This window comes from Notamacropus eugenii, chromosome 6, assembly GCF_028372415.1.
Source record: "Notamacropus eugenii isolate mMacEug1 chromosome 6, mMacEug1.pri_v2, whole genome shotgun sequence".
Classification (NCBI taxonomy): Eukaryota; Metazoa; Chordata; class Mammalia; order Diprotodontia; family Macropodidae; genus Notamacropus; species Notamacropus eugenii.
Window position 1 is genome coordinate 201069095 of NC_092877.1, and position 26118 is coordinate 201095212.

Here is a 26118-nt window from a genome sequence, read left to right on the forward strand (position 1 = left end):
TTAATCACTTGAAGATTTCCTTGATGAAAACTTGAGAAGGAACACACTATTCCAGATGACGTTCTGTAGCTCTCATTGTTGTTAGGTGGCCCAGTGAGTAGAACGTAGGGCCTGGAGTCAAGAGGACCTGAGTTCAAATTTGCCTTCAGAGGTTGAGTAGCTCTCTGTTTGCCTTAATTCAGTGGAGAAGGAAATGACAAACCCCTCCATTATCTTTGCCAGGAAAGCGCATGGTCAGCCATTGTGGTGCTGCGGTCCCTGGGGTCACAAAGAGTCATATGCAGCTGAACAACAGAATGACTCTTAGTGTGTAATTTTAAATATGCATTGTAAATAAATAAATGAATCAATCTGAGAGGGAACAGTAGACTAACTCAGATGACATTCTATAACTGGCCACATATTTACAATCATACGGTTGACCGAAAAATGTAGAGAATACAAGCTCCCTCTATGTTTTTTTAACAATAATAAAGCACTTAATTCAGTTGAAAAAAGTCTGCCTTAAAGGAGAGCCATTATTCTAATAATATAGCTTTCATATATAAGTCAAAATTACTTAAGATACCTTGAAGGATGTAATAACAAAGATAACCTCAGTTTATTAATATTAAAGAAAGTTTAAAGCAGGCAGACATATGCTTGCCAGAGGAATTTGCCTCTGTTTTAGAGGCTGTCCCCATGGAATACAAATGGAACAGGTATTCCCTATATATCTTGAGTAGACATGGCACGAAGACCCTTCTAAAAGGCAGCTGGTGGTTCCATAGGTAAAATAGAGTTAGGAAGCACTGAGTTCAAATGTGGCCTCAGACACTTACTAGCTGATCCTGGCCAGGTCACTTAGCCTCTGTTTGCTTCAATTTCCTCACCTGTAAAATGGGTTGTTGTGACGATCAAATGAGAGAGATAATATTTATAAAATGCTTAGTTTCATAATACCTGGTACTTAATAGATGCTTAATAAATGCTCATTCCCCAAACAAACTCTGCCCCTGTCCCCTTCCAATCTCCCACTTTTTCTAAATGAATTCTGAAGTCACTCTAGAGTTTGACTTATCTATCTATCTATCTATCTATCTATCTATCTATCTATCTATCTATCTGTCTATCTATCTATCTATACACACACACACACATACACACACACACACGGAAAAAGAGAAGTGGATGAAGAGTCTCTATTGTCCAAATATTATATACCACTGATTTTATCCATTAATCCATTGAGTTTACCCATTAGTACATATATCTTGAAAAGACACTGCCAGTGAACAATGGGCAGGTCCAGAATTGAACAGAAAAAAGATTGCGTTTAGGAAATTGCATAGTTGTCCTAACAGCCCCAAGGTTTTATTTGAAATAAGCCCATCTTTCTTAATATCATTCCTGTGATAGTATATGATGCATTATACCAGTCTCTGGAGAATTGTAATTAAGGATTGGCCAAAAGACAATGAAAGGGTACTTGGCGGGCACGAATGGGCCAGCACATTGCAAATGAGAACCTGTGCCAGGGAAATAGCATAGACCAGAGATATCAAACATACGCCCCATGAGCTCTATCTTCCTGGCACTGCCTGAATCCAATTAAAATGTAATTGGGGATATTTTCAACAAAATAAATACAAAGGTAAAGACCATAGGTAATGTTGATGTATGATTTTTTCAAAAATTAGTATGCGACCCTCAGGGATCCTTATATGTGATTTAGTGGTCCCTGTTTCTGTTTGAGTTTGATGCTACTGCCATAGAAGAGTTGACACAACTATCATTAGCGAAGGGTGTGGCTTGGTAAAAAGATGAGTTATCCATGTATCAAGAATGAAGAATAACTGATGAATACCAGAATACTTATACTTAATATCTACAGCTCTTTTCCCACTCTCAGGCTGCCTGGAAAAACCAATTCAGGAAACATTTATTAAATGCATATTATGATATGCACATTATAGTCAAAAGCATGAAAATAGAGCAAAAGGAACCAGAGGGTCTAGAGGGAAAGTTCACCCAAAATGTTGGAAGTCCTATCTCGATTCCACTGTGGAGTATATTTTCTAGTGATGCCCTAATTGGTGTATTCTTTCTTAAGTGCCAACATTTTTATCTTTGCCTCCCCTTCTTTTGTAGGGTTTCTACAGACCAGCATCCTTCTTTAATAACAACATTAATTTAGCTTTGCTAAGATTTATTAAGTCATACCTTATCTAATATCAATTCTTAATTTTCTTGGGAGAAAGCTTGTACGTAACTTCCTTGAGATTTGGGAAGCTGCTCCATCTTAGTAATACATTTCTAAGAACCTTCTCATAATGGATACTTTCTGCCAGTGGCTAACTTAATCAGTCTGATGCTGATTCTCATTTATATGCTTTTATTTCAGAGCACAAATGTAAATTCCTTGAGATCAAGGATAGCTTCATTTTGTCAGCACCTAGCATGGTGCCCGGTACATCCTAATCACTAAATGCTATTGGGTCAATTGGTACATTGGTTCTGTCCCTATGAAGGGTATGGGTAACACAAGCACCCTATCCTTCTGAAGGCCAGAGTTGGCTTTCTAAAGCCAAAAAAAAATGTTTCCTCCGCATTGCTCATTCTCATTCCTGAGCTCTGCCCTAAACATAGATGTCAAGACCTTGTAGTCCCTCCCCAAAGAAAATAAAACAGATTTAGCATGCAACTGAAAAATAAGATGTACAGATGTATTTCTACAGGGGTGTAGAAATCTATTTTGCCCAACAGGAAAATAGATTGGAGAGGGATGGAAGAAGAGGGGGTAATAGAAGGGAGGAAGAAGTGGTTGGGGTACATACTGGCCTGGGTGGGAAGTGGAGAGAGATGGGAAGAAAATTTTGAATTCAAATTCTTGTGGAAGTGAATGTTGAGAACTGAAAAATAAATAAATTATATATTTAAGAAAAAAAGAAAGAAAATAAAACAGAAAGGAAAGGAGTTAAGTGGATAGATGAGTTTTAAATTCTTGTCTTGAAATTTCCTTTTCTCTACGCCAACTATATTGCCTCAGTCAAAGTGAAAACTCAGGAAGACCTTAACTTGTCTCCCACTGCATCCAGGGCCATCTCCAGTCCTCCTAATCAACATCTGCCCACTAGACCCAGTGGGCTCTGGAGGAGAAAGTGAAACTGGTGACTTTGCACAGCTCTTCCTCACTTAAGTCCAATTCACTTGCAAGTCATGGCATCACCTTCCTGGTGTCGTGGTCCTCATCGAGAATGAAGGATGAAAAAACAACAAAATGCTGTGAATAAATTGTGTTCTATTTTTGAAATTTTTATAATACAGTATATACCACCCCAGCCTTTGGAAAACCTTCCCCCTACCCCCCTGGTAAATGAAATTGAACCCTGGAACAAACAGACATGTTGGAGGACAACTTTCCTGCCTGCTTTACTAAATAGTATAAAATACAAACTACAGACTTTTCTTGACAACTAAGAGTTATCATTCTAAGTATCAGTTATTGTACAATGATGCCCTGAAGAGGTCTGGAAGTGAGTAGGGCTTAACCTTAGCTTGCCTTTCACTGAATGTTCACGCCTCCACTTTTGTAGTTAGTAGACCTGGACTCTGTGGCACAGTACTGGCCTTACTGAGATGGCAGGACTGTTTAATCTCCCTGTGCCCTCCATCATCCGCTGTTCTCTGACCCACACCTATGCTTCTGCTGTTGTCTGCTTTCTTCCTGTGTTCTCTTATTTCTTGTTTTCTCTTACCTTTTCCTCTTCATTGCTCAGCTTTTCTTACTTTTGATGTGAGAGGGTCCTTCTTTCTTTAATCATAGCTGCTTATTTTTGTCTTTGTACCCCCAACTCTTAACAAATGCTGTGCAAACACTACATACTTACTTGGTTTGGATTAAAGGGAAGGAATAGGTAGTGCCTTGGCTTTTTGAAATTCATAACATCATTAACATAATTGCCTTTAAATAGATGAACCCTAGCCTAAATTACTTTTTCCTGGAAGCTCATAAATTGCTCACTGTTATTCCTTCTGAAGTGTTGTATACATGACAACTGCAGTCATTAAAATACTTTCTGTTTTCTACTACATCCTCCCTCATTTAGTCTAAAAATACTCAAAGATTAAAATATGATCCTTATAAAGTATTATCAGTAACATGCACGCAATAAAAGCCATCAACATAAAGTTTTTAATCTTACGAGAGATGGTGAATTTATATGAAACAATTGTCTTCCCATGTATACAAACATTGTATCCTGGACATTTGCTGTACTATAAAATCGTTTATTCTAGCTGTTTGGCATATTTGCTACATTTGGCACTCGATACATTTCATATGTTTCCTTGGTGAAGTATATATGGGCAGAGCAGCTGATCCTCAAGAATCAGAGCATCCTAACTTAGGAAGGCATCTCTGAGGCTCACCTTGGGATAGCTCTAATTGTTAGAAGGTTATTCCATTCATTGAGCCTAAATATGTAACTGTGCAACATCAGCTCGTTATTTCAGGGTATGCTCTCAGGGCCCAGGCAGAGTGAGTCTAAGAAATTAAATATTTTAAAGGGATGTTGTTGTACTCGTTTGCATTTTCTTCTTCCCTCCATCTTGGAGAAAAAGGTAGCATTACCTATAAGGATATCTTCTGCTTAGTTTTGTTTGTTTGTTTGTTTTTTGATGTGGTCATTACCTTTCAGTAAAACAGATTGCATAAGAAAACAGAACACAGCGAGGGAACTTTATTGATGCAGATTTTAAGGCGAAGGCATTGATAAGACCTATTTTCATTGATACAAGAAAATTCTTTCACCTGCGCACGGGGTTGCCTGCTCTGCTACTTTTTTGGAGAGAGTTGTGTAGGCTGCTGAGAAGTTAGGTGATTTGTCTAGGATCACGCACCTTGAATCTTTCCATTGTGGAGGCCGACTCTATCCGCTACCTCATGCTCTCAAGCACATTTATACTGCACAAAATTCTTCATTGCTTGAATTTTTCCTTTTAAGAGAACAGGAAAATATCATATCTGGTGTAAAAAGAAACATAACCATAGAATCCAACTGATTAAAATACCTTTGTTGTTTTAGAGATCTACTACTTAAGAGAGATTTTATTGTTAATCATGAATTCTGTTTTTTGGATATTGAGTTTCTCATAGTTTCATTCTGGTTTAAGGTTGTTTAGAAGATGGAGAAATAATAAAATTTGAAGTAATTGTGATTCCTAAATTTACAGGCTCTAGTTTTTATAATTCTGTGCTGTTATTTCTAAGTTATCTGTAATTAGGATATTCATGGCCTATGGGGTGCGTGGCAGGGAGGGCCTTATAAATATGGCTGTATGTTAATACTAAAGACTGAATTTATTTCCAAGGTAGGCAAGAGCCAAGGTATCTATTTCTTATATCTCTAGTTTCAGAGATTATAATTTGTTTCATAAACTGAACCTTTCTACCTTGATCAGAGGCATCTCTGTATTTGGATATCTGATAGTCTGAGTTACTTGTATAAAAAGTTACATTTGTTTAATGCAAATATACTTAGTGAAACCCAGTAATTGGATGGAATCTTAAAGGTCACATAGTCCAACTTTCAGTGTAGGAATCCTTTCTGTAGTATCCTTGACCAAGTGGTCATTTGACCAGTGATGAGGGAAACTCACTTCTTTTCATGGCAACCCATTCCATTGTTGGACAGATCTTTCTTGTGTTGTGTTGTGTTTTGGTTTTTTTTTTTTCAAAAACCAAGTTATGTCTCATTGCCACTTCTGCCTGTTTGCCAATACAAATATCTAACCCTAACCCATATCTTGTTTTGAAGACATTCTATCAGTAAGCATTTTTTAAGTGCTTCCAAAAGCCAGATCCTGTGTTAAGTTCTGGGAATTCAAATACAGAAATACAATATTCCCTACCTTCAAGAAGCTTACATTCAAATGGAGAAGACATACATGTAAATAGACAGAGATAAAATAGATATGAAGTAATCTTAGAAAGACACTAACATCTTGGGAAAGTAGGAAAAGGTGGTACTTGAGATGACTATTGAAGGAAATCAAGGCTTTCAAGAGGCAGGAAGGGATACCATCAACAGCCAACTGACAAAGCTATAGAGATAGGAAATTATAGGAAATGGGGTATTGTGTGTGAGGAGCAGGAAGTAGACCACTATGACTGGTATTGAGAGAAAGATGTTAAGGAAAAGAATCCAGATTGTAAAGAGTTTTAAATGTCAAACAAGAGTTGTTATTTTATCAAAGGTAATAGGGAGCCACTGGAGTTTATTGAACAGAAGGTGGTGGTCATGCCTCTACTTTAGAAAAAAAATTTTAGTGGCTCTGTGGAGAATGAGTTGGAATAGGGAGAAACTCAAAGCATGGAGACCAAGAAGGTGGCTATTGCGGTAGTTCAGATTAGAGTTGATCAGCATCTGAACTAGGATGGTGGCTTGGTGAGCAGAGAGAAGGGAGGATTTATATGAGACGTGGAGGCAGAATGACAGGATTTGACGGCTGATTTAGCAGTATCCATCTTAATCAGCTCTACGTCTGTGATCAGTGGAAAAGGTTATGCCTTGCTACCAGATCCCTTTTTTAGTTTGAGTTTAATACAGTGTTTGTAATAGTGGCTTGAAAGGAAATTTTTTTTTTTTTTACAGTGAAAAGATCAATTTAGAAGCTCTTTGTGAATTGGAATAAGAGTGGGTTGGCAGAGGGGCACATGAAGCTACGGATTAAAGAAACATTAAAGAAGCACCTATAATGAGTGTGGACAGTGATCATGGCTTAGGTGTGGGGGACAGGAATAGTATTTAACTTCAGAGTAGTATGTTTTTTAGAATTTGTGCTAAGATTTGTCATAGTTCCAGCATCTCAATTGTGAACATTTAATGTGTATGTCTATGTGCCCATGCATATAGATGCACAGTTATTTTTTGAGCTGGACTTGTGATGTCCTTCATTTAAAGAGCTGCAGGGGAGGGACTTCTACCAGGCACATGGGTACCTTCACTACAACTGCTAATTCTAAAGAATCATCTGGGATTCTGAGATGCCAAATGACTTGCCTAAGGTTGCACAGCCAATATATGTGACGGGGGAATTTGAAGTTAGCTCTGTTTCCATTGTCAGCCCTCTATCAACTCTGACATGCTGCCTATTAGCCTAAATTCATGTGTTATTTATATCATGTTGTATTAGATAGTTATATTAATTATATAATTCATTTGTGTATTTATGTCCTTATGCTATATTATTTACTTAAAGTAGTGATGATATTATTTGAAAGTTTTGTTCTGATGTGTATTTGTGGTCTTGTGGGAGGAAGCTATAGTGAAAAGTGCTATAGTGAAAGACCAGTAGAGCCAAAAGATGTGATTTTGCCTCCGGTTTCCATTTGGGTGAGTCACATAAAACGCAGTGGACCTCAGGTCACAAAAGTACTCTGTGCCTCAGTTTCCTCATCTGTAAAATGCATATCCTAATATTTGAACAATTTACCACACTGATGTGAAAATAAAAATAAGCTAATATGTGTAAAATTCTTTTATAAGTATTGTACATGTAATTTTTTGTTATTATATTTTGGTGCTTTAAAAGATATTTTATTTCATTAACATGAATCCTCCCTTCTTATTATGGTGGATGATTTTTATTAATCTCTGTAGCCAAAAATGCATCACATGATGATGACTAACTTCCTGATCATAATAAGTCTTGGCCACATCTAGCCAGACTGGACCTCTCTCCTGTAGTCTGTCTTTCCAGCTTGGTTGGACTTAACCAAAGCCTGTTCTCAATCATTGCTTTCCAAAATCTAGGGATACCTTCATTCCTCATCAAAGTGAGGCTTCATTGTTATTAAAAATCCATACCAATTGGCCTAAGTATGCAAGGGATCCTAGAATCCATCAAGTCCAAACCTCTCATTTTGCAGATGATGAAACTGAGGCATAGAGACGTTAAATGACTTGCCAAGTTCACAGCTAGTTGACTGAAGGACTGTGACTAAAATTCATGTCTTCTGGCGTGTAGTGATATTTATGCACTTAGCCTCTGCCATCTTGTAGAAGAGGTGCCTTTCTAGCAGAGATAAGGCTAACCTTCTAGGGAAATGGATTGGGGGGAAAGGAGAGACTTATTGAACTTGCTAATAAAATCCATCAAGGATTAGCAAATTAGTGACTACTGCCTGCGCTGATGCTTCTTTTTTTGCCTAGTGGTTGACTGAATTGTGCTATCCCCATTAGAAGAATGATAAATTATGCTTATTAGGTTTGGGTTTTTGTTCCCAAGATTTGTTGTTTTTGTTTTTTGTTTTTAACAGAACAACAAAAACCCTCTCTTGTCCGGAGAGTTCTGATGAAGACAGCAGTCATTTAAAAGAATAAATAGGTCATTAGGTTGGGAACAGAAAGGGCGGCTGAGGTACATTTCACTTTTCTGGGTATTTGTTTTCCAACATCAGGTGGTTGCTGGTTCATATGTGTTAACTGATCTGGTAGCACACATGCTGACATGGAGAGCATTTTTTCCTCAGCCAAGCAACAGTAACTTTCTTTTGGCATTAGGTATCTCCTGACTGTGGTGGATGATAGGAAACCCTCATGTGTGCCACCCAGCACAGAGAAATGTGGATGGTATATTCTTTGCCCAGTAGTATTGCCTTCACCCACTTACCTTGGCATTTGTGAGCCAACTCTCTTGCCCCCTTCACACTGGAGTTGGGGAGGTTCTATGTTGCCACTTTCATATTTACTGTCTCCTGTATCCAGTAGATCCGTAACCAATGGGAAAAACTACGTGTGTACACCCACATACAGACACACCACGATTCTTATATCACCATGCAATGTCCCAAGAGTCTTAATGCATTTTTAAGTTTTAACACTTTAAAGCTTCAGTGCCTTAAAACTGCACTCAGACTTTAGGGACACCTTATCGAAGTTTTCTTGTTCATGCATTTCCATGTATTGCTTTTTTGTTTTTTTTTTTACTTAGCCAGTTTTCTTAGTTTAACACCTTCCTTTGTCTGCAGGGTTTTATTCTATCAGTGTACATTTCACTTTAAATGTGGTTTTGATTCTGTTGATCATTTAGATTGTGTTAGAAAATTTGGGGATGCTTTTGATTAATACTGTCAGTCAGTGTTTTAGTATCCACAAAGTATATAGTACTGCCTCATGTTCTTTAAGATTTCAGACTATTTGACATCAATCTACCAGTAGCGCAGATTGACTTTACATCTAATGATGCTGTATGAGACCATGGGATTGCGTGCTTTTCACCTCTCACAGCTGCTCTCTGATTCTGCCTCTTAACTCTGATTTAATAGATGGGTTCTTTGCTCCTTTCTAAAATATTAACCGCATGTTGCATCATAGATTCAGAGTATTCAGTTGAAATCAAACAAGAAAGCCTACCTGTTTGCAATTGTCTTTAAGCCATGCTGGAATATAAAATTAATCTAGACTCTTTGTGAACCATGCTGTCTAATATGGTAACATTCTGATATTACATAGCTTGATGCTTGGTACTGGACAAAGGCAAAGAAGGGCAAGAGATAGATAGATAGATAGATAGATAGATAGATAGATAGATAGATAGATAGATAGATAGGTAGGTAGGTAGGTAGATAGGTAAGAAGATAGATAGACAGATAGATTACATACATATATACTTGAAGGAATTTACATTTGGCTCAGAAATGTTTGAGATGAGATTCAGCACACTGTCTTTCATTTATACAGCAAAGTTATACCACAAACATTCATAACAAGAGTGTGTTGCGTATATCCGTGTGTGACAGTTATTATTACAAAAGTGGAAGACATCGTGTCTGGAATTCAGCAAGACATTTGACAATCTCTTAGGATCCTTGTGGTTGAGAAAAAGAAAGGCAAAGTCCGATTGTGCCAGACTTACATCCGGAGGACCGTGGGCCAGATCCTAGCTCTGCAGCTTGTAGCCCATGTGACCTTGGGCAGATAGTTTTAATGTCTTGAGGTCCTAGGTTTTTCATCTTTAAAATGAGGGTATGGACTTAAATGACACTTAATCTTCTTTCTATCTAGCTCTAAAGCTAAGAGCCTGTGACCCTGTATGAGCTGTATTAGTAGACTATAAACTAGGTAAATGTCTTAAAATACAGTTGTAAGAGAAATACACCAACAAGATTGAAACATGAAGGAAAATGAAGTGCAACAACATCGGTCTAAAAAAGCAGTCTAAATATTCAAATAGAGAAGATCATATTGAGATGAATCAGAATCATGGCAGGAAAAAAGTCCGTTTTCTGGCAGTTGATGTGGTTTTGTTTTTCCTGTTAGAGTCACTTTCCTGTTTATAAGGTGGGGGCCACAGACACAGCATTTGAAACCTGGGTCTTCATTTATACAAAAGGTATCCTCACTAGAACATGTCCAACAAGAGATTAGTAGCCTGAATACAGCACTTATTAGTGCATAGCACATAGTAGGTGTTTCATAAATGTTGATTGATTGATTGAGGTATGAAAAAGGGGGTATGAGTGTTAAAAAGAGTGTGAAATGAGTATGAAAGTAGCAATAAATAATCCCCCCACTGCCCCATTGTCAGGAAGCAATAGAGTTTAAAGGTGCCCTAGAAACACAAAGACTATTCTTTCATGAGATTCATGTCTGTCTGAAGGTAGGTCATAAGATCCTAAATTTAGAGCTTGCCATGGTAGAGCAGCACATGTGGAACTTGAACTCCGCTTCTCTTGATTCATAATTCAGCATTTTATATTCCGCCTCTAGTACTGAGCCAAAGGACTCAGTATTTAGTCTCTTGATTTTTTTTATGCATTAATTGGATAAAGGCACGTTTGGATGGCTTACTATATTTGTTCTTTAAATGTAGGTTGAGAAAGGCATGGAGAAGTGGCATTTCCTATAATTTTCTAAAGTGAATTACAAGTTTTATATGTACACACACGTACATGTTACATAGTACAGTAAATACTCTCTTATTGATGTTGATGTGAACACTCAAAAGCCTTACTAAACCTTTGACTGTAGGAATAGAAGCTGTGTCCAGAACGGGCAGCCTGGTGGCACCATAGATGAAGCAGCCGCTCATCTTCCTGAGGTCAAGTCCGGCCTCAGACGCATACTAGCTGGGTGACCCTAGGCAAGTTACTTCACTTTATTTGCCTCAGTTCCTGATCTGTAAAATGAACTGGTGAAGGAAATGGCAGACCACTCTAATGTCTTTGTCAAGAAAATCCCCAGTGGGGGCACAGAGAGTTGAATACTACTAAAAAACACCTGAACAATGCATGTGTCCATAATAATAAAAAAAGAATGGATTAAGGGCCTTCTATGTACGAATGCAAAGAATGAGAAACTGTTCTTACAAGGAGCTTACGTTCTCATGGGGGAGGAGGGAAGGGAAGTCAGTATGAACATATGTAAACGTAACCTGCATAAATGCATACAGTAGCTCAATACCGCTTGTTCTTAGGTTTTAAAAATAGGCAGTGATATCAGATGATGGAGGGGAAATATTTTTATTTGAAAATTATCCAAGAGAAAGAGAGTTGCACACAGCCTGTAAGACTTAGAAGTGGGAAACAGAAAAAAACTGAAGCTACAGACCACATTAAATGTTAGAAGTTGTAAAGAGGTTAGACTGGTCATCAGAGATGACAGTGAAGTTATCCAGAATAAATGTATGACCTCAAAGAAAAAGGAGTGCAGAAATCTTGCAGGACAGAAAAGGGACCAGATGGAAGAAACTTGGTGACCAAATGGAGGAGGGGAATGTTTAGTTAAGATGGAACTGAAGGTAGGACTGAGATATAGGTGTTGTTCTAGAGAGAGAAAGTTTAAATAAGTATAAAGCCTGTGGAAATGCATCTAGAAAGGGGGAAACTTAGGAAGTAAATTTAAAGAGAATCTGATGTCATTGTTGTTGAAATAAAACAGCCAAAAGTCATTATTTAAGTGAAACTAATTATCATGTGTCCAGAACCTTAAAATCAAATATCAAATCTGTTTTAAAAATTAACCTTTTTTGCCACTTCCTCTTATCTCCCTATTACCTGTTTACCAAACATTTGTATTTGTTTTTGAACTAACCAACAAATTATATATTTTCTCGGCCTTGTGAAAATGGGCAGCACTGAAGGAAAAAGGAGAACAATCTTGATAATTCTGTGCCTGAGACTGTAGAAGCTTGTACAAATTCATTCCGGGGTGTAGACAGACTTTAACTTCTTGGCAACACCATTTACTTTAAAATTACCACTAGAGTAAGAAGAGGAAATCAGAATAGGAGGAGTAAAGGAGGAGTAAATTCATTAAAGTTACAAAGCCTGATTGAACCATTAGTGATTTATCCTGGCTCCTCCAGGCTTATTAGTATAGAAATGTCAGGACCCAACTAGTACATATTTTATTTTCCCCAACATAGCTAACCATGTTTGTGCCATGAAGAGGAAAATGTGAAACTATATGTCTCCAAGCTATAGTCCCAGAAATGTATCATCTTGATTTTGTAGAGCTTAATTTGCTCGTGTGAGTCATCAGACTAAAGAATTTGAACAACTGTTGGAGAAAACAGAAATTACAGGTGACTTTAAGTGAGTTAGGCAACAGAGAAGCAATAGTGGATTAACCAATTGGGTAATTATTAAGTACCTTCTGTGTACCAGGTACGGTGCCAGGCACTAGGAATACAAAGATAAAAATGAGACCATAACTGTCCTCATGGAATTTATATTCTGTCATTATACAGAAAACATGTATGATGATTGGAGGGGAGAGATAAAGAAAAGCATGTATGTATGCAAGTCCCCATGTTGAAGACTTTGTGCTAAAACCCACATATAATAATCCCGTGGACAGAGGTGTAAAAGATATGTTCCAAGATGAGAGCAATGCCTCTCATGCCTTTCCATACCAAATACCAAGCCCCCACCCCTCTGCCTTCTAATTGCTTTGGGACTAATTGAATTCATCCTGGGACCTCCACCCATATGGTTCATCAAGAACAGTGATGTGGACAAAAGTGAGGAAGAACCCATTCTCAAATTAACATCCTGCTTTTTATTTTTTTCAGTAACATTTTACTGTTTTTCCTAAATTAACTTCACTTATCATTTGGCCCACCTTAATCCCAGTGTCTGAAAATCCTCAAAAACAGTAAGTACCTACTAGAATGATGTGTTGCTCTCCCATTTTGGAAGGTCAGACTAATTTCTGCCAGTCTGTCCTCAGTCTCCCAGTCTTCCCATCTATTAAGTCCTATGTATGTAGAAAAATGGTTTATGTGACTTGAAGAATGGTGAATTATCATAGTTTTAGAGGTGGAAAGAACATTACAGACCATGCAGTCCAGCCCTCCTATTTTACAGATGAGGAAATTGAGGCCCAGAAAGGTTAAGTGATTTGTCCAAAGACACATAGTAGTTGACAGAGTTTGGAACAAAAAAACTGCAAAAAATTCCTCAAGGCCTCCTGTGAATAATGCCCAATATTAAAACGTGTGGAGGAACTCTGGGCCGTTGTTTTGGTCCAGCTTCTCAGTTGCAGATATACAAAGAGAATGTGTTAAGAGTATTTGAAAGCCTAAATTTAAACTACCATTTCATAGTATTAGCATAGCACCCTACATTATGGGGGTGGACTGTAGCGTACTCCGTTTCAGTCTGAATTTTCAAAGTGTGACATAGAAAACTGGTTATGAAGGCATCCCTACATGTGGGGGCCAAACCTAAGGGATGTGACTTCTCCTGTATATGTGTGGTCCTATCTATCATTCCTCTATATGGGATTTTTTTTGTCATTCATTTTAAGATATGAATTCTTAACCTAGAATCTGTAAACTTTTTAAAAATATATTTTGGTAACTGTACTTCAGTTAGGCAGTTCATTGATAGTCAGAAAAACTCATCTTCCTGAGTTCAGATCTGGCTTCAGACACCTAGTAGCTGTGCGACCTTTGGCAAATCACTTTCCCTTTTTTGCCTCAGTTTCCTCATTTGTAAAATGATCTGGAAAAGGAAATACTCTAGTATCATTATCAAGAACTCCATATGGGGTAACAGATAGTGAGACATGACTGAAAAACGACTGAATACGTTTCAATATAATTATTTTCCTTTATAAACCTATGTATTTTATTTTATGCATTTAAAAGCATTATTCTCAGAAGGGGTTCAAAGGCTTTACCAAACAGTCTAAAGCAGGAGTGGGGAACCTGTGGCTTCAAGGCCACATGTGACCTTCTAGGTCCTTGGGTACAGCCTCTTGACTGAGGCCAAGTTTTACAGAACAGATCCTTTCATAAAGGAGATTTGTTCTATGAAGTTTGGATTCAGTCAAAAAGATGCACTGACGGACCTAGAGGGCTGCATGTAACCTTGAGGCCTCAGGTTTCACACCCCTGGTCTAAAGTGTCCATGACATAAAAAAATATAAAATCCCCCTTTGAAGAGTCATTTTTGTGTAGTAGAAAATACATCAGACTTTAAGATCTGTGTTTGAATTCCATCTCCCCCACTGTTACAAATCATGATCTTGAGAAACATATCTACCTTTTCTAAGCCTCAAGTTTCCTCATCTGTAAAATGGGGATAGTAACAGTACTTACCTCTCAGAGTTGTGAAGATTAAATAAAATGGTTGTAAAGCAGCTTAGAACCTCACTACATCCACGTTACGTTTTTTGGGGGGGGGTTCTCAGGAAATGCATGTGTGAACACATGTTGGAATTGGATTCAGAACCTAAGTCAGCCTTAGATCAGACCCAGGATTCTTGATTTAGTTTAAAGCCACCTTGAGTACTGCCCTTAGTGTCCCAGTCTCCATAAGGTGCATATTCTAGACAAGAAACAAATATGACATGATTGCTGGGGATTTGTTCTTTAAAGTTGGGATTCTTGAGGACATAGAAAGGCCACATGTGGCTTGGAGGCCGCAGGTTTCCCACCCCTTCCTTAGACTAAGTCAAGACCCACAACCCAAATCTAAACCATGACCAGACAGGCATTTGGAGAAACAATGAGGGGAGGGGGAGAATGAAATTTGCCTTGACATTCCTATCAATATGGGACTGCTTAGCCTAATAAACTACTATTATATTCTATTTGTTTTCTCTGAGTTTACTAGCAACAGGTTATATTTATGATTTAGGAATTTTTAAAAAGCAGCATACAGAATATAAGTTAATATTTAATGTTTTACAGTTTTAAAAAGTGCTTTCTCCAATATATCCCTGTGAGTTAGGGAGTGTGAAACTTACCTCTATTTTGCAGATGAGGAAATAGCCAGTGGCCAGTAAATGCTGGACCTGCATGCAAATTCATTACTCTTCTCATCCTATATTGTTGCCTCAGATACAGTCCCCAGATATAACATAAGAGGCAAATGGGATATGAACTAGGGCTGCTAACAAGTTGGTATCTAATCAGCTAAAAAGCTGACTAATGCTAAGTGAGGTCATGTTATAGCCTTAAAAATGTTTAATTTTGGTAATCCAAGGTAAATCTCCTTAGGTAAACACATTCACTAGTAACTGTGATATAAAATAATGCACCAGTAAGAGGTACTGGGAAGAGATAGGTAGGCACAGACTGAGACAACTGTCTGGGAAGTCTCTAGGAAGTCCTAAGCCCTGTGGGGAGAGGCTGGTCCAGTCTGGCCTTTAGAGCCAAGTGAAGAAGCACATCGTATTTTCCCCATCATTGGGGTTTAGATATGATGTGTTAAAAAATACAGTTGTAAACTCATTGGCAGTATTGGATGTAATATATCCCTGACTTCTTCGGGAAAATCTTCTGTACTTAATGGTAAAACTTTACATACGCTTGAAGTCTGTTAAATACAAACACTGACCATAAATAAAGGTCATTTGTTTTTTCATTTTGCCTCAGTCAATTTCCCACACACAATTTAATTACTGAATTAAAAATATTTTAAATTAAAAATAAAGTTTTGTTTGGGAATTCTAACCACTTAGCTTTGATTTTAATTTTATTTTGCTCATATAGTGTGACTCACTCGTACCTTTAATACTTAAGGGGATTTGTGATCTCATCGATCTGGGCACTCACTTTGATGATACAGACTACATCTTATTCATTCCTGCCCATCTTATGTAATCCCCGTAAATCTTCTCCAACCAGTATTTTGGGGACCATCTTCCAAAACCGCAGAGATACTAATAAGTTATTAGTCAGTTGTCACCAATGACTGACCCTCCTTTTCCTATTATCCATCTCTTTCTCTGCAGTTCTTTGCCTGTGACATGTTAGAGCCTGTTCATATCCACTGTGTATCTCTCCACTGGCCTTTGAGTGACCCTTACCTTTCATTTTTTTCAGACTTGTGAATAATAACTAACTATGACTAACAGCCATAAGGCAGCCATGAAAGAATTCTATTGTTAAAAAATGTACGTACGGACCTTTGTTTCAAGGGAGAAGCTTAAAGGTCATTAAAAGACAATTTTCCAAAGGTACTCTAGTCTGTTTCCTTCCTCCTATTCAATTCTACACCCAGCTAATTTTCCATGCAAATTATCTGCCTGAAATATGTACTGATAGATAAACGCTGTGTTGCTCATCCGTCTTCATAGGATGGTGTGGACAGTAACAATTCTTCATCCACTTGGTTTTTCCTGTGTAGGTAGGCTGAACACAAGTGTGGTGTGCCTGATGTCAGTAATTGTGAAATAATGTCACTGGCAAACAGGAACATCTGGAAGACCTCACCATTTATAAGACCCCCTTTCACTTTGGACTCAGGGCTGTACATCTTCTGTGCATAATGAGCAAATACCTTCTTCCTCAATTAGTATTAATCATCAGAGGGGAGGGGGACAACAGATGGATGATTCAAAAATTATTCCCACGTTAGTAACAAGTGCTTTCCTTGCTGTTTGGTGCTGCCAGGTCCAGTACCTTTCTGCTCTTTTCTTGAAGTAATTATTCATCATATATAGTTAAGAGGCTTCTGCATATAGTCTGTACTGGAAGCCTTTAACCTTATTCTTGAACCATAATTTCTACTGTATTTTTTATACCCCTCCAGTTTAGGAGTATCTCAAAGAGTTGTTCATAGAATTTTGCTACTTCCTTATTTTCCACATCAGCTGTAGGTATATAAATTACAGTCATTCCTGGCTATTTTTTTTGTTTCATTTTTAATTTTTGTTAAATACCCCATGAAATTTTGATGCCTTTGAATATACCATAAAATTAATTTTTCCAACTCTTACTTACTTTACCAAGGAGAACTCATGAGTGAATCTTTCAGTTAGTTACCATTTTCTTTTATCTTCAGTTTCATTTATGAGACTGTCAAGATTGATAATATTTAAAAACTCTCACTTGATTCATCCATCTTTGCTGACTGTCACCCCATAGATCTCCCTTTGTGGCTAAATGACTTCAGGATGCTGTATCTAATAGATTCCTCCACTCTCCTTTTTATTCAGTCTGGCTTCTGCCCTTATTCAGCTGAAATTACCGTTATTCCTTCCACATCATGAGGCTTAGGAGTGTGGTGTTCCTACAATCGGGAAGGTCTGCATAAAAGTCTGATTTTTTCTTTACAGTACCTTATTGTAAAATTTGGGTTAAGTATTTGATCATAGACTCTTATTGTAAAATTTGAGTTAAGTGTAGATGCTGTGTCACATGCTGGCCTTGGAGTATCATCTGCAGCTTCCACAAAACTCCCCCAAAATTCCCATTTAGTTTCTTATGCCAGCTCACATAATGAAACCATAATGGGGAAGGGATAACTTGTACTTTCCTCAAAATTACCAAATCTGATGGTCTTTTCCCAAACATTAACCTTCTTGACCTCCTAGTGCTTTTGACAGTCAGTCACCCTTTTCTCCTTATACTTTCTTGTCTCTTAGGTTTTTTGTAGTTGTACGTACCCTCACCTGGTTCTGCTCCTACCTGTCTGACCCTTCTCTGTCTCCTTTTGCTAGATCTCCATCAAGGTCACACCGGCTAACCAGGGGTGTCTCCAGAGCATCCTGTTCTGGGCTTTTTTCTCTATCCTATTCATTTGATGATCTCATCAGTTCCCATGGATTCAACAATCTTCTCTATACATATAATTCTTAGATCTTTCTCTCCAGCCTTCACCTGTCTTCTGACATCCACTCTCACATTGTCACCTGTTTATTAGATATCTTGAACTGGATATTCTGTAAAAGATATCTTAAACTCATCACAACCAGAATCAAACTCACACTGTCCCCCCCAAACCCTTCCTTTCTCCTGACTTCCTTTTTCTTGTCAAGGGTGCTGCCATACTTTCAGTCACTTAGGCTCCCAACCTACTTGTCATCCTTGATTCCTCAGTGTTCCCCCTCCAGCCAGTCAATTGTCAAGTCTTATCATTTCTACCTTTGTAATATCTCGTATATGTATGTGTGTGTGTGTGTATATGTATATATACATATGTATATATACATATACACACACACATGAGATATTTGTATCCCTCCTTTCTCTCCTCTGGCACTGCTACCACTCTGGTACAGGCCCTCACCCCTCATGTCTTTACTATTGCAGTAGCCTGCTGCTTGGTTTCTCTGCCCTAAGTCTTATTCCAGTCCATTGAGCTGTCAGATTAATAATAATAACTAACACTAATATATTGATTACTACGTACTAGGCACCATGCTAAGCACTTTGCAAATATTATCTTATTTTATCCTTACAACAACTGTGGAAGGTAAGGTGCTATTATCCCCATTTTACAGGTGAGGAAAGTCTGGCAAGCAGAGGTTAAGTGATTTGCCAAGGGTCACATAGCTGTGGTGAAATTTGAACTCAGATTTCCAGACTCCAGACCTGGATTTCAATCCACTGCACCTGGCATTTGTACTGGCTATCTCCCATGCCTGAAACCCTCTTCCTCCTCAGGTCTACCTCCTGGCTTCTCTGGCATCTTTCAAGTAGCAGCTAAAATCCTACCTTGTATGAGAAGCTTTTTGCAGTCTTGCTTAATCTTAGATCCTGCCCTGTTTAGCCTGCAGATAGCCTATTTGTACCTAGTTGTTTGCATGCTGTCTCCTCCATCAAGCTTGTGAGTTCTTTGAGAGCAGGGATTATTTTTTTTTTTTGCCTTTATTTATACCTCCCAACACTTAGCACAGTGCCTAGTTTATAGTGGGTGCTAAATAAATACTTCTTGACTGACTGATTAGACACACTTGGTCCAGAAGAGAGTTCTTTGGTTGATCGGCCAGGGTATTCCACATTTCTCTACCCCAGGCTAAGCTGATGTTTCTAGATAGTCTGAAATCTTAGTTATTCTTCATGCCCTCCATCTCCATTCTTGCGTTTTGACCACTATCACTGTCATGAAGGAAGTGGGCTGCATGGAACCATTTTGTGTTTTTCTTGGTTTCATGGGTTGCTGTGGCCAACTTGCTAAGTTGCTTCACCTGAACCCTTTCCAACACAACAGAACTAGCCACAATTTACACTGTGGTGGTGTAGCCTTTGGTAGCCCAAGGTAACCTCCATGGCCTGAGGAGCCATCCGAACAAGGTTTTGAGAAGGTGCCTATATACCATTCCCCAAACCTGTAGTGATCCTTGACTCTCTGTATGAACACATATTCTTTGTTGGTGGGAGCGATAGTTTTGTAAGTTAGGCTAATTCTTCCTCAAAAGGTATTGAAATTATCAACAGCATTTGCCTTGCTCTGAGACTAAGGACTCAGGTTTCTGACAGTGATTGCTTCCTCCTCACCCAAGGAGAAAGTATCCATGAACACGTTCAAATGCAGTCTCCCGTATATCCTTCCTTTCTCTCCTCTCTCACTGCCATGATTCCAAGCCCAGCGCCTGATCCACTTGGCCAGCTAACTGCCTCACTGCTTATCCTTCTCCTATGGCTAAGTTGTTCTCCTGTTGTTGACTCTTGAATGACCTACACGTCTCATTTCATTCTAGTATTGGATATAGACCACCAGAGGACCGGCCTGAGTCAAGCCCAGGCCAGAACACACTTTGATTATAAAAGTTTGCTTGTGTAGTACAATGTGGAAGTGAAACAAAAACTTCAGACCACATCAGAAAATTCTTACGTAGCTGTCACTGTTGTGTAATGTTGCTCTGCAACCACCCTGTGTTGGATTCTCAGAATTCTACTGTTTTAGGGGGAGAAAATCCTAAACAGAGTAACCAAGTCAAGAGTAGTCTAGAATTTGTTTTTTCTTCAAAACACACATAACTAAGGAAATGTCTTCTAAGCAGCTTCTGTTCAACTTGCTCCTTAGCAGCCCCAGCCAAGGTAGTGATGCTTGGTGAAATCTGGGATAAAATTGTTTTATGGTTTTCCCAGAGTAGTTATTTATTATGCTTTTTTAATGTGTTGATTTTCCCCCAAGAAAAAGCAAGACAGGCCCTCTAGTGGCCATCCTTCTGAAAATAATGCAGAATAACCTGGAAATGAGTCTTGCTCCTCTTTTCCTTTGTTTAATGCCGCTGTACTAAAAATTCAATGTAATATGTTTCCTTTGACAAGATCACAATAGTAAATATATGTATTATACATATGTAATACCTTCTTTTACTTTCTTGTGTTCTGATATTTTTTTTATTTTTTATTTTTGCTGTTTCTCCCCACCTCCGTCCACCTCTTAGAATCCCCCCCTTTTTTAAAGATTCAGCTCAAATGCTCCCTTTGCAGGAAGTCTTTCTCAGCCCTTTTCCTTCCCATCTCTCCCTCCTACCCCTCCCCCTTGCAGCGAGATTCCCTTCCTGCTCTCCTGTACATATCTTGTATGTCTGTATTTACATAATGTTGTTCCCTTTAGTCCTTGAAAACAGGGACTGTTCTTGCTTTTCTCGTACCCCCAGGAATTTAGCACAGTGCCTGTCATATGGTAAGCAGTTAATAAATGCTTGTTGGCCAATTCACAGACTCCTTGGGTCAGATCCAGTGACATGCCTGTTCTGGTCCATTTTCAAAGAAATGCCCATTAATGATAAGTAAGAGAATAGTGCTCCAATTTAATTAGCTTTTTAAAATTTTGCTTAGAGCCATGGGGACGGAGAGACATTATTTCACAGGGAAAAGAAATTCCCAGGGTGGGATAATGGAAAATATCAGAGATCTTGAATTTGAATCCTGGTTCTTTTCCTTTCTACTTCTATGACCTTGGATAAGTCACTTAACTGCTTCAAGTCTTAATTTGTTCATCAGTAAAATGAAGGAGTTGTATAAGATGGCCTCCTCTCTTGAAAGGTCATATCAATATTCACCCCTATTTTTTTTTCCCCTAAGTAACCTAGCAAAGATGCTTTCCTTATTTTACAGAGTGGTAGTACCAGGTAAGTATTCATTTCCAGACGCTGACCATGCCAATATGTAAATAATTTACATTAAATTCCAGTTTATCCACTGTTGTAGGAATGCAGTGTTATGGTTAATTAAATAATCCCATTATCTGAAAGTTACTCTATTTACCATGCATGAATTGTTAGAACTGGAAATGGATTCTTAAAGATCATTTAGTTCAGCCCCCTTTTTTTATAGATGAAGAAATCCCATTACAGGAATTCATGCTGAAATTATATTGAACATAATTTAACCTTTATTGATTGGAAGTTTCTATCAGAATCCTCTAGTGCCTCAGGGTCATTATTATGAATATCAGTCATCTTATAGTACTGGAGGAAATCTATCTGAAAGGTATGATCGTTTGGACTCTGGGAGAAGTGGGCATTTGCTACGTCAAAGTAAATTCTTTTCATTTTCACAGTGAGTTTTGAAGTATGGGGCTGCTTGATGGTATTTGGTGGGCCTCCACTACCAGTCCCACCACATCCCTTTTGTGTGATCATGTTATAACCCAGTTATATATATGTGTTTTTTTTCCCCTTACAGCCCAGTGACTTCTCCGTGTCTCTTAAAGCATCAGGGAAGAACAAACATTTCAAGGTGCAGCTTTTGGACAATGTCTATTGCATTGGACAGCGTCGATTTCATACTATGGATGAATTGGTGGAACACTACAAAAAGGCACCTATTTTCACCAGTGAACACGGGGAGAAGTTATATCTCGTCAAAGCACTTCAGTGACATTAAAGAAGGGCTAGGCGGCCTAGTCCGCTTCTCACTAAACGCCTAGTCCACTTCTCACTAAACTACAGGCCTTAGGTCCAACATTCACCTACACAGAGCAGAGCTGACCTCCTACCTGATACACACCCAAACCTAGGGCTCTTGCTTCCCAGAGGTCTTTGCTCTATCGGGTCGTTTGTCCTTGATTTTTGGTTCATTTGCCTAGTTTCCAGTTCTTTTTGGTTCAGTTGGCTTCCCCTCAGGTTAAAAACTTAAGTGACCATTATCAGTACTCACTTCCATGCCTGAGTTCTAGAGCCCCTCCCCAGTTTACAGAATTTGGAGATGAGAGAGGGAGGTGAGTTTGGTTGGCTTGTGTTCTTTTCCATGGGAGACAGTGTTAATCTGTTCAAATTGTTCATGCTGACAGAACTCTTAGTTAAGAGACATTGGGCACAGTTTGAATGCACTGAAGCTACAGCTAATTAAGTGAAATATAGTAGACATAAACAGTTGTGGCTGTGAGTTCTGCAGCTCTTTGCTTACCAGGTAGTGTATGACAAAAATTCCTAGGATCTAGAAGCACTCAAAGCTGTCTTCTGCTATTACATTGCTTCCTTGACTCTATATAAGAGTACACCAATTAAGCATTTTGTAATAGGACTTCTTAAACTACTATGGTAAGATTGTAGTAAAAGAAATCTATCTAGTGTATTTTGGTCTGTGGTTGCAACAAAGAGAATTCCCTTGAAAGCTGTCTTGCAAGAGAGAGAATCCGTGACTTGTGAAGACTGAAGGTTTTGGTAATCTATACAACCAAATGTGCCATCCACATAATCCTTTTTTCTCTTGCCCTTCTGCTTGTTGGAATTTAACAATTATGTATTTAATTCTCAGAGTAATACGTATCTGTAGCTGTTTGTTGACACTAATGCCGATGATTACAAAAAAAACCTGATCTTTTGGGGAAGGGGGGCTACCAACACTATATATACATACACACACATATAAATGTGTGTGTGTATGTATATATGCATATGTATGTACACATGTATGTGTACACATATATACATTATTTGCTTTACAGGGAAAATTCTTCAGGGTTTACAAAAGATGATGTGATTGGTAGTAAGAGACACACAGAATGTTAATGAAGAAAGTACATTTTCTCTTTTCTTTACGTTTAAACTTCATACAGTCTTGAGATGGCACGTTCCTGAGATTGAAGAAGGGGTCTTGAGATCCCCTAAACTTGCATACACAGTTTTTTGGATATTGTAATAAAAAAGGTATTATGTCAAGACTGAGTATGTGTCTTTATCTCTCTTAGCACTCAGAGTCAACCATGGCATTGAGTGAATACTAGATTTATCGGTTACTTGGGGCCTGGATGGTTCAGAGGGAAAATTTTAAGAGTTTTAGTGCCTTTGCTATGTTACATTATGTGCCCTTTTTTCTGATTATGGTATTGTTATGTTGAAATAATAAACAGTGAAATTATTTTTTAAAAAGCTACTATCTCAGTTATCACCTAAGCTTGCTCATTTTACTAATCAAGATATTTGACATTTTATCAAAACTGGTGTTAACCCAGTGGGTAAACTACCCAAAGGTAGTTTTCCTACCTCCCAGGGGTATTTTGAAGGTTAAGTGAGATAAAATTTGTAAAGAGCTTAACACAATTCTCAGCACATAGTAGGTGCTTAACAAATGCTTGTTCCTCTGCTCAGTGGGTTATACAACTTCACATTTAATGCATATTCTCCCCAGTAAAAATGATATTGTGGTCCTTTGGTTTTTTCCCTTATGATTACTGTAAGTTGTGGACCATCAGTGTTTAAATGGAAGATTCCTTGGCTGTGAGCATAGCTGCATATGAACTTTTATAGTGAAGTAAAACACCTCTTTAGCATTCCTGATTTGCACAGCATCTCCAGAAGACCTGTTACACAGATGGTTAATTAACTTTTCGGAAACTGAGATTAAATGTTTTACTGATAAAGTTGTCTTTTTTTTGCCTTATAGCCAAGATCATGTAGGATTTCTGTAAATAGTGAATTTATTTGATGTATTTAGAATATTATTTGATTTAAATGCAGGGACATTGTTAGGTAGATCTCTTGGTTTACAAGATGGTACAGGTTATAAGGTGGAGCTGGTCTCTTCCTCACCCAAATGATTGTAGATTCTTCTGACACCTAGAAAAAGAGTCACCCATCGTACTTCAGGCAGCATTTATTAACCACCTGCTATGTGCTTGGCACCATGCTAGGTACTGAGGATAGAAAAACAAAAATAATACATCTCTGCCCTTTGCTTACCTTCTGCTGGGGAAGTGTGTATACAGAATATGTACAAACTAGACAGAGGGTAATTTTAAACAACACTGGCAATAATGGATGGGTGGGAAGAACATCATGAAAGGTACATAGAAGGTGGTATTTTAGTTGAGTCTTGAAGGAAGCAAGATTCTGAGAGACAAAATAACTCGGAAACTAAAATAGAATTATTTGTAATCAGATATGAATTATAACCTCTTAACACTTTATTATTCATCATCACTAGGTCAGTGCAGCCTCACGGCCCCATTAAGTGGAAAAGTCTACTCTCCATTGAAAGAAGAGACCTATTAATAGCTCTTTCTACCACTTGGCTTTCTTGTAGATTTCTTTCAGATTTATCCTTCCCCACAAATCTAACATCTAGATATCAGTCAGGTTCATACCTAACTCTCTCAATAGGAAGTGAGCTTGTTGAGAACAGAGACTGATTCACATTTGTCTTTGTATCCTCAGCACCTAGGATAGTACCCAGTACTTAGTAGATGGTTAATAAATGCTGATTGATGGTTGCTGATTAAAGTCTTATGGGTACCGAGTTTTCCATCTCTCAAGATTACAGTATTTTGGTGGGGAAAAGAGTACCCCTACTTTAGAATAACTTAAACATTTAATACATGTATTTATGCTTCTTTAAACATCTCACCTGAAAAATATGCACTGTTAAATACTGTTGCTTCAGACAAAATATTAACTGTCTTCTTAACCTGGAATCTTGAGAGGCAAAGCCATCCTCAGTATTCACCCTTAAATTTTCCCTAACATAGACAACTTTACTGCCTCCAAGAAATAATTCTCGGTACTCTCTACAGCTGCATGCCCAAGTTAGGCAGAACCAGATTAAAATTTAATTGGGAAGTGTTTAACAAAATTTTTAAAAAATGCAGTATGACATAGATACATTAATTTGTAGTTATATGAAACAGGGGAGTTAGACTTATACTGGTCTCTTACATGATAGCTGATTAATCAGGAATGACCATACCTGTTATTCTTGAAGACCTTCAGTCTGAACTCTGCAAAGTAGATAACTGTCCTTCCTTTCTATGCCATCACAGACTTTCATTGTTAGACCTTGAAAACTGAATGCATATTTGGTTATGAAAGCCTTCAGTGGCTGTCTTATCCCGTTGTTCTTATAAAACTGTTCATAATATACCAGTAAGAAAGAATTCTTCCATCTTAGAGAAGACCCCATCTATCACAAACGGTGACAAAGGCCTATCTCAACAATTCTGTATCTTCACCTGATTCTCATAGCAGAAAGCAGTTAATTGTCCCATTTTACTACTGTAATCACTGGTGGGCAGAAAATGACTTTCTCTGGCATAGGGAGACGCAGAGGACCAAAAAGTCTTTCTAGAACCTTGGCTGCCATGAGGGAGTCCTTATTATCAGAGAAGATACGTCTTTGAAGATACTGGTGAGTCGTAACTGGAGTGCCGCAGAGGTTGGTTCATGACTGACCCTATATTCTTTGAAGTCTTTATTAATGAATTTAGTCTGAATTAGTGTGTGGGTGTGGGTGGGTAAAATCTAATTTGTTCCTCACAACAGCTCTGTGAAGTAGGTGCTACCATTATTCCTATTTTACAGATGAGGAAACTGAGTTAAGTGATATACCCTTATTAGTACAAGCATGTGTCAGAAGAAGCACTTAATCCTGGGACTTCCTTACTACAAGGCTGATTCTCTGTCCACTATACCATGCTAACTCTCAGTGATTGACAGTATATTA

At 38.2% G+C, this 26118-nt stretch overlaps 1 protein-coding gene across 8 annotated transcripts in view; it reads left to right on the forward strand.

Annotated features, from left to right (window-relative positions):
- Window positions 1-23342, forward strand: part of NCK2 (NCK adaptor protein 2) — a 184939-nt gene extending 161597 nt beyond the window's left edge. For all 8 annotated transcript variants that reach the window (XM_072621766.1, XM_072621768.1, XM_072621763.1 and 5 more), the window contains one exon: window positions 21865-23342. In XM_072621766.1, coding sequence (XP_072477867.1) covers window positions 21865-22059 — 195 coding nt within the window. In that variant the 3' untranslated portion in view covers window positions 22060-23342. The remainder of the gene's footprint in view (window positions 1-21864) is intronic.
- The last annotated feature ends 2776 nt before the right edge of the window (window positions 23343-26118 follow it).